At 41.0% G+C, this 12,083-nt stretch overlaps 1 protein-coding gene across 2 annotated transcripts in view; it reads left to right on the top strand.

Annotated features, from left to right (window-relative positions):
* The window catches only part of EFNA5 (ephrin A5), a 285,432-nt gene extending 275,619 nt beyond the window's left edge, over nt 1-9,813 (top strand). For both annotated transcript variants that reach the window (XM_050945977.1, XM_050945976.1), the window contains one exon: nt 8,878-9,813. In XM_050945977.1, the coding sequence (XP_050801934.1) occupies nt 8,878-8,999 (122 nt within the window). In that variant the 3' untranslated portion in view covers nt 9,000-9,813. The remainder of the gene's footprint in view (nt 1-8,877) is intronic.
* The last annotated feature ends 2,270 nt before the right edge of the window (nt 9,814-12,083 follow it).

Raw genomic sequence — 12,083 nt, 5'->3', positions numbered from 1 at the left:
ATACCCTTTGTTAATGGTTTGAAGCAAAGACTTTAGTCTGGGTGAGACCAATAACAAAGAAGTGTTTTCAGTAAAGATAGCGGGTCACATTTTCAAAAGTGCTGAGCACCTGCAGCTCCCATTGACTCTGTAGCGCCTCCTTAGCACAGTAACAGAAGCAAATCATTAGAAGACATCAGGCAATGGGGAGGCTAAACCACATGGTGGGCATCCTGCAGACAGAGATGAAGTAGAGTGGTGCCACGAGGAAGAAAGATGGGCTTAATAAGAAGTTTTATTTAGAACTCATTAGTTGCCAAAAAACTCCCACCCCCAAGAGCATTGCATATTCACAAAATTATTTGAGCTAATCTCCATTTGATAATTAACCGTTCCTGGATCTGACCATTTGCTGACATGCTTTTTTATTATTAGGATGTAAGACAGTGGATCTTGTGGCATGCTGTCTGTACTATGTACTAATTTACCTGTCCTTGGAATGCATTTGTCTGTTTTATGTCTTCTCACATTGTCTGCCACCATATTCTGTCAACAAAGGACACAAGGGTTGGGGCGGGTCAGGGACACGAATCATTCTATCTAGAAATCATTCTTGTAAAAATTGGGCACTTATGTGATGACCTTCCTGGTTTCAAACAATGTTTGTTCATAATCAGGAAATGGCAAGAAACTGACAAGTGAAAAGTTACTTCTTAATTACAGAATTTGGGTTCGTAGCCATAAAACCCCATAAAAACGTCAAAAGCCATGAAATGTATCAAATTCAATAAGGAAAAGTTAAAATAAATTCTTCCCTCAAATGAAATTGTGGCTGCGCATTTCAGGCCAGAATTAGGCCCCCAGGGTATAATTTAAAGTGATGGTATCTAGAAAATTGATATTTAAGACAGTTGTACTAAAGTGTGATCTGTTTTCATTTCCTATCTTCTACGATGGTAGTAACATTCTAGTTTTTCCTAGTGAGGTCCTAGTCTCCTAGTTTAACTTTCCTTTTTGTTAAAATAAGCCAAACCCTTTCCCCTAAGTATTTAAGATTGTGCAAGGTTTTAACTGCACAGATGCAATTAATAATAATATTTAGAAAGCAATATAGGAACCCAAGATAAAAAGTGTGCTGTACTGTACAAATGCAAAGAGACCTTCGGATCATCTTCCCAAAAAGCCCAGATTCTACTTTGAAACCCTTTAATTTTTACCCCTTAATGTTACATGAGAAAAGCAGTTCTACTTTGAAAAGCAGCTTTATAAAAATGGCATCATAGGGTCCTTCAACTATTAGGTCTCAGTGATTTCCAAACCAGATTTGTTCATTTACAAGTAAAAAGGATTTGGGTTTTGTTTTGTTTTAACCAAATTGCTAGTGCTGCAGTCACCATGGGATCTGTAACTCAAGCTGCCATTTGTATAATCACCACTCACAAATTCTGCCTTTATTTACACCAAGGCAGCCCTGTTGCCTGTAATGCTGTTTCAGAAGTGTGATTGAGGCCAGACTTTTATGACTGTGAGGCTTGTACAGGGAATTATAAGTGGCCCAGGAAATGGAACTTAGTTTGCAATTTCATTGATGATACGTGCAACCCTTACTCCTGTTAAGTAGCACTCTACTTCACAAGTAGTCTCATCAATGGAAATAAGGGTAGCAGAACTGGGTCCTACAATGTGGGTATATTAAGCCCTGGTTGTGCCTGGGTTGGGCTTCTGGGCCTGTGTAGAGGACCATTGACTTTGACCCCACAGAGGTTTGCCCATGAGCTCCTTTTAATAGGGAGTGGTATGGTGTAGGATAAAAGTTTTTATCAGCATGAGTTTGGGATTGCTGCATTGCTCACAAGTAGTGAAGTGCTGAATGAGATATGCAGGTGACCCCTGCTGAGTACCAATTAAATCTTTATATTCCACCGTGTTAAGATCTCACATAGACTCATAGACTTTTAGGTCAGAAGGGACCATTATGATCATCTAGTTTGACCTCCTGCACAAAGCAGGCCACAGAATCCTACCCATCCACTTCTATAACAAACCCCTAACCTATGTCTGAGTTATTGAAGTCTTCAAATTGTGGTTTGAAGACCTCAAGCTGCAGAGAATCCTCCAGCACGTGACCCAGGCCCCACGCTGCAGCGGAAGGCGAAAAACCTCCAGGGCCTCTACCAATCTGCCCTGGAAGAAAATTGCTTCCTGACGCCAAATATGGCGATCAGCTAAACCCTGAGCATGTGGGCAAAACTCACCAGCCAGCATTCAGGAAAGAATTCTCTGCAGTAACTGAGATCCCATCCCATATAACATCCCATCACAGACCACTGGACATACTTACCTGCTGATAATCAAAGATTAATTGCCAAAATTAGACTATCCGATCATACCATCCCTTCCATAAACTTATCAAGCTTAGTCTTAAAGCCAGATATGTCTTTTGCCCCCACTACTTCCCTTGGAAGGCTGTTCCAGAACTTCACTCCTCTAATGGTTAGAAACCTTCGTCTAATTTTGAGTCTAAACTTCCTAGTGTCCAGTTTATACCCATTTGTTCTTGTTTCCACATTGGTACTAAGCTTAAATAATTCCTCTCCCTCCCTAATATTAATCCCTCTGGTATATTAATAAAGAGCAAGCATATCCCCCCCCTCAACCTTCTTTTGGTTAGGCTAAACAAGCCAAGCTCTTTGAGTCTCCTTTCATAGGACAGGTTTTCCGTTCCTCGGATCATCCTAGTAGCCCGTCTCTGAACCTGATCCAGTTTGAATTCATCCTTCATAAACATGGGAGACCAGAACTGCACACAGTATTCCAGATGAGGTCTCACCAGTGCCTTATATAACGGTACTAACACCTCCTTATCTTTGCTGGAAATACCTCGCCTGATGCATCCTAAAACTGCATTAGCTTTTTTAATGGCCATATCACATTGGCGGCTCATAGTCATCCTGTGATCAACCAATACTCCAAGGTCCTTCTCCTCCTCTGTTACTTCCAACTGATGTGTCCCCAGTTTATAACTAAAATTCTTATTATTAATCCCTAAATGCATGACATTGCACTTTTCACTATTAAATTTCATCCTATTACTATTACTCCAGTTTACAAAGTCATCCAGATCTTCCTGTATGATATCCCGGTCCTTCTCTGTGTTAGCAATACCTCCCAGCTTTGTGTCATCTGCAAACTTTATTAGCACATTCCCGCTTTTTGTGCCAAGGTCAGTAATAAAAAGGTTAAATAAGATTGGTCCCAAAACTGATCCCTGAGGAACTCCGCTAGTAACCTCCTTCCAGCCTGACAGTTCACCCTTCAGTACGACCCGTTGTTGTCTCCCCTTTAACCAGTTCCTTATCCACTTTTCAATTTTCATATTGATCCCCATCTTTTCCAATTTAACTAATAATTCCCCACGTGGAACTGTGTCAAATGCCTTACTGAAATCGAGGTAAATTAGATCTACTGCATTTCCTTTGTCTAAATAATCTGTTATCTTCTCAAAGACGGAGATCAGGTTGGTTTGGCATGATTTACCTTTAATAAAACCATGTTGTAATTTGTCCCAATTACCGTTGACCTCATTGTCCTTAACTACTTTCTCCTTCAAAATTTTTTCCAAGACCTTACATACTACAGATGTCAAACACAGGCCTATAGTTACTTGGATCATCTTTTTTCCCTTTCTTAAAAATAGGAACTATGTTAGCAATTCTCCAGTCATACGGTACACCCCCTGAGTTTACCGAGTCATTAAAAATTCTTGCTAATGGGCTTGCAATTTCATGTGCCAGTTCCTTTAATATTCTTGGGTGAAGATTATCTGGGCCCTCTGATTTTGTCCCATTAAGCTGTTCAAGTTTGGCTTCTACCTCAGATTTGGTAATATCTACTTCCATATCCTCATTCCCATTTGTCATCCTTCCATTATCCCTAAGTTCCTCATTAGCCTCATTAAAGACTGAGGCAAAGTATTTATTTAGATATTGGGCCATGCCTAGGTTATCCTTAATCTCCATTCCATCCTCAGTGTTTAGTGGTCCCACTTCTTCTTTCTTTGTTTTCTTCTTATTTATATGGCTATAGAACCTTTTACTATTGGTTTTAATTCCCTTTGCAAGGTCCAACTCTACATGGCTTTTAGCCTTTCTCACTTTATCCCTACATGTTCTGACCTCACTAAGGTAGCTTTCCTTGCTAATCCCGCCCATCTTCCACTCCTTGTAGGCTTTCTGCTTTTTCTTAATCACCTCTCTGAGATGCTTGCTCATCCAGCTTGGTCTGCAACTCCTGCCTATGGTTTTTTCCCCCTTTCTTGGGATGCAGGCTTCTGATAGTTTCTGCAGCTTCGACTTAAAGTAATTCCAGGCCTCCTCTGCCTTTAGATCCGCAAGTTCTTCAGTCCAATCCACTTCCCTAACTAATTTCCTTAATTCTTTAAAGTTAGCCCTTTTGAAGTAAAAAACCCTAGTCCCAGCTCTATTTTTTGTTTATCCTTCCATCTAGTTTGAACTGAATTAGCTCATGATCACTCGAACCAAGGTTGTCCCCTACAACCATTTCTTCTATGAGGTCCTCACTACTCACCAAAACCAAATCTAAAATGGCATCCTCTCTTGTTGGTTCTTCAACTACTTGGTGAAGAAATCCATCAGCTATCACATCCAGAAAAATCTGAGCCCTATTGTTCTTACTAGCACTTGTCCTCCAGTCTGTATCTGGGAAGTTAAAGTCTCCCATGATCACACAATTCCCATTAGTGTTTACTTCATTAAAAACATTAAAGAGGTCTCTATCCATATCCAAATCAGATCCCGGCGATCTGTAGCACACCCCAAGCACTATCTCAGGGGAGGCTCTAGTAGCTTTCTTTCCCAGTGTGATTTTTGCCCAGACAGACTCTGTCTTGTCCATTCCATCACTTCTTATTTCTTTACAGTTAACCTCAGCATTGATGTGCAATGCTACTCCACCACCTTTGCCTTTATTTCTGTCTTTCCTAAACAACACATAACCTTCAATACCTGTACTCCAGTCATGACTACTGTCCCACCATGTTTCTGTTATCCCTATAATATCCAGTTTCACTTCCTGCACCAGTAGCTCTAGTTCCTCCATTTTGTTACCTAGGCTCCTCACATTAGTGTACAGACATCTTAATTTTTGCCATTTGGCTTCACTGACATTCTTTACCCAGTTAGGCACAGACATTCTACCACCAGCATCACCTGTTAGACTGGTATCTACACTACCCTTCCTCCTTATGTCAATTCTTCTGTCCACGGCTGTATCCTCTCTTACTCTGTTTTCTTCCCTCTCAAGGTTAAATTCCGGCATGGAGATTATCTGGAAATCTCCCACCATCTCCCCCAAATTCCTAGTTTAAAGCTCTCTTAATCAGTTGAGTGAGCCTCCATCCTAGAAGTGCTGCCATCAGAAGCCAAGTGCTTATGTTTTCTGTTAATGACACACGTTTAGTGTGTTAAATGTTTTTATTGGGATTGGTTTCAGAGTGGTAGCTGTGTTAGTCTCTATCAGCAAAAAGAACAGGAGTACTTTTGGCACTTTAGAGACTAACAGATTTATTTGAGCATAAGCTTTCGTGGGCTAAACTCCACTTCATTGGATGCATGCAGTGGAAAATACAGTAGGAAGATATATATACACACACAGAGGACATGAAAATATGGGTGTTGCCATACTAGCTAACGAGAGTAATCAGTTAAGGTGGGTTACTATCAGCAGGAGAAAAAAAAATCTTCTAATATGATATATGTCATGTGCCAGCAATGCCCCTCTGCCATGTACATTGGCCAAACCGGAGATAGAAGAGAATTGATTTCATTCCCCCAGGAGTTTTGGTTTGACAGTAGTGAGTAAACTTTTCCTCTAAATTGAGCAGATAGGGACTCTGAATATACACTGGGAGCAGATCTGATGATTAGGAAGATGCTATTCTTACACAAAAAATTTTCAGAGTATTTTTTCAATGAAAAACTTTTTAAAGAAATCTTCCATTCATAAAGTAACAGCATGAAACATGTCAGTGTGTAAATCAGAAGTAAAAATTGTGACATTGCTTTTGGGCCATATGCCCTTCTGACCCAGTTATCTGGAACTAGTAAAGGTCTTTAACTATCTGTTGCAATTACGTACTGTAATTTGTAAGGTGCTTTGAAATGAAAGATGCTGGATGAAAGATACTGTGGGCCTGATTCAGAACCCGTTTAAGTCAATGGGAGCTTTTCCCATGTATAAACGGTAGGTAGTTCAGTCCAGTCCTGAAGTCATTACTCTGACATGCCTACCATTGACTTCAGTGGGACTTTCGTTTGAATGAAAGACTGTTTGTCCCATTATAATGTAACATAAATAATATAAAAAATTTTTTTCTTTGAATATCAGTTACTCTGCATGCTTAGTACCTGCTTTTCATAGCTATACCTTGAAACAAAACTGAAAACACGTCATGATAAACTTGAGACTGTTCCATTGGCAATTTGTCCTGGAGTCAAACCTTTGATAGATTGCTAGTCAAAGTTACTATACAGAGTCCAGTGATTTCAGATTGGGTCTGAAGAGCCTATAGACCCAAAATTGTACTTCCTTTATATTTTAATATTCTGGGCACTTGCATGTTGGGGGCCATTACAATGTAAATAGGGTTTTCTTTAAAGCTGCTTTTAAACTAACATTAAGGGGTACACTTTCAAAACAGAGTGGCTTTTTTAGCACTACTTCCCCCACCAGTGTCACTAAGGAGAGGTGCACAGCTCACATCGTACACAATCCTGGCAACGTAATTTGTATACGTAGGAATTACTCACCATGGAAATGCAGACACATCTTGTATAAAATGCAGCAGATGTTTATTACACTAAGTTGTAAGTAGCTGTGAATTTTCCTGTGAAACTGTTAGTTAGGGTGGATCAGAAGAAATGTCTCAAGTTATAGGTACATTTTTTAGACCACTTTATATTTTTTTTAAAAAGTGTCACTGATTTAATGCATTTGTTTGGAAGAAAATTCACATCCAAGACTGACACTTTTATCCCCAGTTTAGGAGAGATGAAAATTAAAATATCCAAGTTCAATAACTTAACCTCTGAGATACATACTTGTGGGATGGAAATGCTAAAATTACCCACAACTACAGGGATATCAAAGATAGTTTAATGTGATCTGTGTACAGTTTCTTTAAAGTGTCTTTTTGTGTTAATAAGAAATTTTGTCAGAAATTTAAAAGCATATAAACAGAAAAAATGTTCTGCCCATTATGTTCTACTACTAACATACATGCACTTTTCAACAGTTCTTTCCAGTGATGCTGGCTGATTTACATTAGTTTTAGATTTAGCAGGAGATATGAGTAATCTGTTATATACAATAGATAGTAAATAACTATTTATGAAGAATTATCAAGTTTTGCATGTTTTCTCTTTCAGATCATTGATTGTAACCTGTTAGCATTTTTTCTTGTATTCATACTTCGGGGGGAGAGGGGAGAAATTACACCCAAATTCCAGTTGACTGTACTGGAAGTTTTCACATGGAGTGGATTCCTAGACAACATTCCAAACTTAGAAGTCTAAAGGTAGACTCCTAAATCTATACTTAGGTAGCTAAGTAAGGGATCTGATCTTCAAATGTGCTAAGCACTTGCAACTCCCACTGAAGCATCTTTGAAAAGCAGGCACTCTTATTTAGCTGTGTAAATATGGGTTTAGGTGGCTAACGTTAGATACCCAAGTTTTCACAGATTCTAAGAGCAGGAGGAATCATTGTGATCATTTAGTCCAGTCCTGGGGTGGGCAAACTTTTTGGCCTGAGGGCTACATCTGGAAATAGAAATTGTATGGTGGGTCATGAAGGCTCACAAAATTGGGGTGAGGGGGTGGGGGCTCCGGGGTGGGGCCAGAAATGAGGAGTTCAGGGTGCGGGAGGGGGCTCCAGGCTAGGGCGGGGGAGTGAGGTGCGAGGGACAGAGGGCTCTAGCTAGGGGTGTAGGCTCTGGGGTGGGGCTGGAGATGAGGGGTTTGGGGTGCAGGAGGGTGCTCCAGGCTGGGATTGAGGGGTTTGGAGGGCAGGAGAGGGATCAGGGCTGGGGCAGAGGGTTAGGGTGTAGGGAGAGGTTCAGGGGTGCATGCTCCAGGCAACGTTTACCTCAAGCAGCTCCCAGAAGCAGCGGCATGTCCCTTCTCCAGCTCCTACATGGAGCCTGGGCCAGGTGGCTCTGCATACTGCCCCGTCCGCGGACACTGCCCCTACATGTCCCATTGTCTGTGGTTCCCAGCCAATAAGACCTGCAGGGGCAGTGCTTGGGGTGGGGGAAGTGTACAGAACGGAGCTCCCTGGCTTCCCCTACAGGTAGGAACCAGAGGGGGGCCATGCCACCGCTTCCAGGAGCTGCATGGAGCACCCCCCTGACCCTGTGAGCGGGTTGGAGCACCAGAGCACTGGAGCAGGGTAAGTTCCAGACCCTGCTCCCTAGCGGGAGCTTCAGGGCCAGCTTAAAATGGCTGGCGGGCCACATGCGGCCCATGTGCCGTACTTTGCCCACCCCAATTTAGTCAGACCTCCTGCAATTGTGAACCATACTGTTTTATTTTAGGGGCAACACTGCATTCCTTACCCTGGCAAAACCACCAAGGCCCTCATTTTTGCTCCCACTGTCTTGAGTGGGAGTCTTTCCAGAAAAAGGAATAAGCAAGGAATGCAAGATTTGGCCCCAAGTTTGTTACATAATGAGTTATTACACGCTCATGAAAGTCAATGCTAGTACAAGGTTCACTGCCCTACTTCACAGAAGGTACTGAAATCTGCTTGCAGCAGACTGCTGAAAGAGAGCTTATTAAGGATGCAAAACCTCATTGGAATGTATGCTTTCTGTTTGAACAGATGATACCGTACATGAGTCAGCCGAGCCATCCCGCGGTGAGAATGCAGCACAGACACCGAGGATATCCAGCTGGCTTTTGGCAACCTTACTGTTCCTCCTGGCGATGCTTTTGACGTTATAGCACAGTATATTCCAGTAACCTGTCACAGAAAACATCAGGGTCTTGGAACAACAAAGATCCACCTAACTGCTCCTCCCAAGAAAGGGACTTTATATTGGTTTTGCAGATGTCAAAAAAAAATTTTTGGCAGAGGGGGGTTTGTTTTTTTCCTTTCAGCCTGAACTATGAGCAAGAATTTGAGGGGAATAACTAGTTTCAGTTCCCAACCTTCCCCATGACTTTCCTTGACCCCTCCAAAAATCAAAGGACTCAAAGTGAAAATGCCAAATTATAACAGTGATACTAGTGATTCTTATTTTCCTCTTCATTCTCCTTTAAGAAGTCACCTCCACTAGCTCTCTGTGTCATCTGTATATGGATACGGAAGAATAGTGGCAGATGCAGTCAGTGAAGGATAAGGAACCTGAGTGGAAGCCCAGGAGGGTTTTACTCTCCAATACAATATTTATGCCTTCTCGTTCAGTACTGTAAGATGATCATGCAAGGCATCATGTCACCATGTCAGGACTGGAGGGGAAATATTAAGAACAGATATAACACTATTTTCTCTAGGAGTTTCTAAATGAACAGACTTCTAAAAGGAAGAGACACTGTTTCTTGTAAGACTGTCTTGAAACATCATTGACAGTAAAAACCTATGCTCCATAAGAGAAGCTCTGTCTTTAGAAAAAAAATATTAATATTTAGGAATTTAGCACACAGCAAGCAAGGCCAGATTTAGGAAACTTAGCTGGGGGTGCGAGTGCCTCTGTTATTTCTATTTAAGTGGGTAGTGCACACCAGATTATTTTCTTTCAAAACAGATCACCATGGTGCTACAAAAGCAGCAAAGAATCCTGTGGCACCTTATAGACTAACAGACGTTTTGGAGCATGAGCTTTCGTGGGTGAATACCCACTTCCTCAGATGCATGCATCTGAGGAAGTGGGTATTCACCCACGAAAGCTCATGCTCCAAAACGTCTGTTAGTCTATAAGGTGCCACAGGATTCTTTGCTGCTTTTACAGATCCAGACTAACACGGCTACCCTCTGATACTTGACATGGTGCTACAGTTTTTTTTTTCTTGAAATGCAAAGAGGCATTTTTTTGTGAATAAAGTGACCTTCCCCAGGGCTGAATTAGTAGTTGGTAGCCTTGTATGCAGCTCTGGGTGATGATATGTTCTAAGTAGAGGATTTCAGTGGCCAGAGGAAACATGTTTGGAACACAGGATATCCAGTGTGTTCTTGATTTGTCTCCCCTGCAAGCTCCACCATCATGGGAATAAAAAAGAGCCAGAAGAAGCCAGGACAGCCAATCAGCATTGTTTGGTGGGGGGGGGGGGGGTAAGGGGGATAAGAAAAGTGTTTGAAAGTAAGAAATACAAATTGAAGTGTTGATTTTATATCTTTTCCCTTTCCAACACAGTTTGAACAGTAGAGTTAATATGTTTATCAGCAGGAGATAAACCAGGTGGGCTCCCAAAGACTTCAACAAAATATTTTTTTAAAAATCCACTAGAATAGAAAATACATTATTTAGATATACTTTATGCTGAGAGTGAGTATATATGCTTGTCCTATTTAAACATGAGAAAAGTGGTAACCCTTGATGCAATTAGGAATATGAGAACTGTTTTGTTTGATGGAATTGGGGAATCTGTTTAAGGAATCTGAGCATGGCCAAGAAAGGACTTGAGAAGTCATTCACCAGGAAATGCAAGCCTTGGGGTTTCTATTGGAGAGGGTGCCATGATCTTTGAAATCTGAAATATAGTCAGGGAAATGTGTCAGGCCAATATCAAAACAAAGCCTTTCAAACAAAATCTGATGATTATGATTATGTTGAATGTGAAAAAAATGGAACCCATTCCAACAAAACAAGGGATTTTATCTATTAGTTTTACAGAAAAAGATAGTTTAAAAATTAATAGGGGTTGGTAATGGGCTGCATTTTGTGAATATGATAATAAATTAAATTAAATTAAAAAGAGCTGCTTCTAGAATTCTGAACAGTCCATGATCCAAAAAAGAGAAAAGGAAGTTGTACACATGTTAAACTAAAATCTGGGATTGCCTGATACTATACAGTATGGATATTGATGCAGAAGCTGCCCTTGAGATAGAATCAAGGAAATTTCTACTAATATCGAACACACACAATAAAAAACCACAGTCTAGACACTGAAAAAAAAATCACCATTTCATTACGATATAGTCAGTAAATTTCCCTTTCTCCAGCATGGATAGTTGATGCACATGCTAACGTTTCCTTCAACTAAGAATTACAGAACTTTGGGGGAGGTGGGCTTAAGGATTAAAAAATACCTTATAATAGACAGAGAAAAGATAATATTGCTCGGTAAGCATATTTAAAGAGATTCAAATTGGTTGCACTTAGTCATACTTATATTGATAGTGCTGATTTTATTTTAGAAGTGGTGAATTTCATTGTGTTCTATCATTTGTCTATCAATGATAATGAACTCTCACAACCATAGGTTTAGTTTGACTTCTATATTGGGGAGGGAGAGCTCCAGTCAGGACAATGGGGTTGCATGGGGAGGGGGGGAATTCCATGCCTGCCCAAGGCTTGCAGTTTTTGGGGTGGGGCAATGTCCCCCATCTCCTCCAAGTTATGCCCATGCTCAAAACCCACACTTATCAACAGCAAACTTTTTTTCACTAGTGTTTTCCACAATGAAATTCAATCCTTTATTTTACCACGTTGCCAGCGCTAACTAAATTAATAGCAGCAAGACTATCACTGCTAATGGACAGACTACTATGCTACATAGACTAATATAACTGTGAATTGCAAGCTTACCGGACATCAGCTTGGATAATTGATGGCATCAGGCAATCCCAGTCATATCAAGTAAGCAAGAGCTGCAAACCATTGAATCTTTGGTATGTGTTGTGCTGAGTTACAAAACTCTGGAAGCTTTGAAGGATGTTGGTGGAAGTTTAAGCATCCCCCACCCCCATGCCCCTGGCACACACAAACACTCTGTGAAGTCTGAGGGACTAATTCTGCAACAAACATCTCTCAGCCCAGATAGTTTACCCCCATGACCTGCACTCCTGGTTGCCAAGGGCTTTGC

This window comes from Gopherus flavomarginatus, chromosome 3 (assembly GCF_025201925.1).
Source record: "Gopherus flavomarginatus isolate rGopFla2 chromosome 3, rGopFla2.mat.asm, whole genome shotgun sequence".
In the NCBI taxonomy this organism is placed as follows: Eukaryota; Metazoa; Chordata; order Testudines; family Testudinidae; genus Gopherus; species Gopherus flavomarginatus.
Note: the sequence above shows the minus strand (reverse complement) of the source record. Positions and strands in the feature narration are given on the sequence as shown.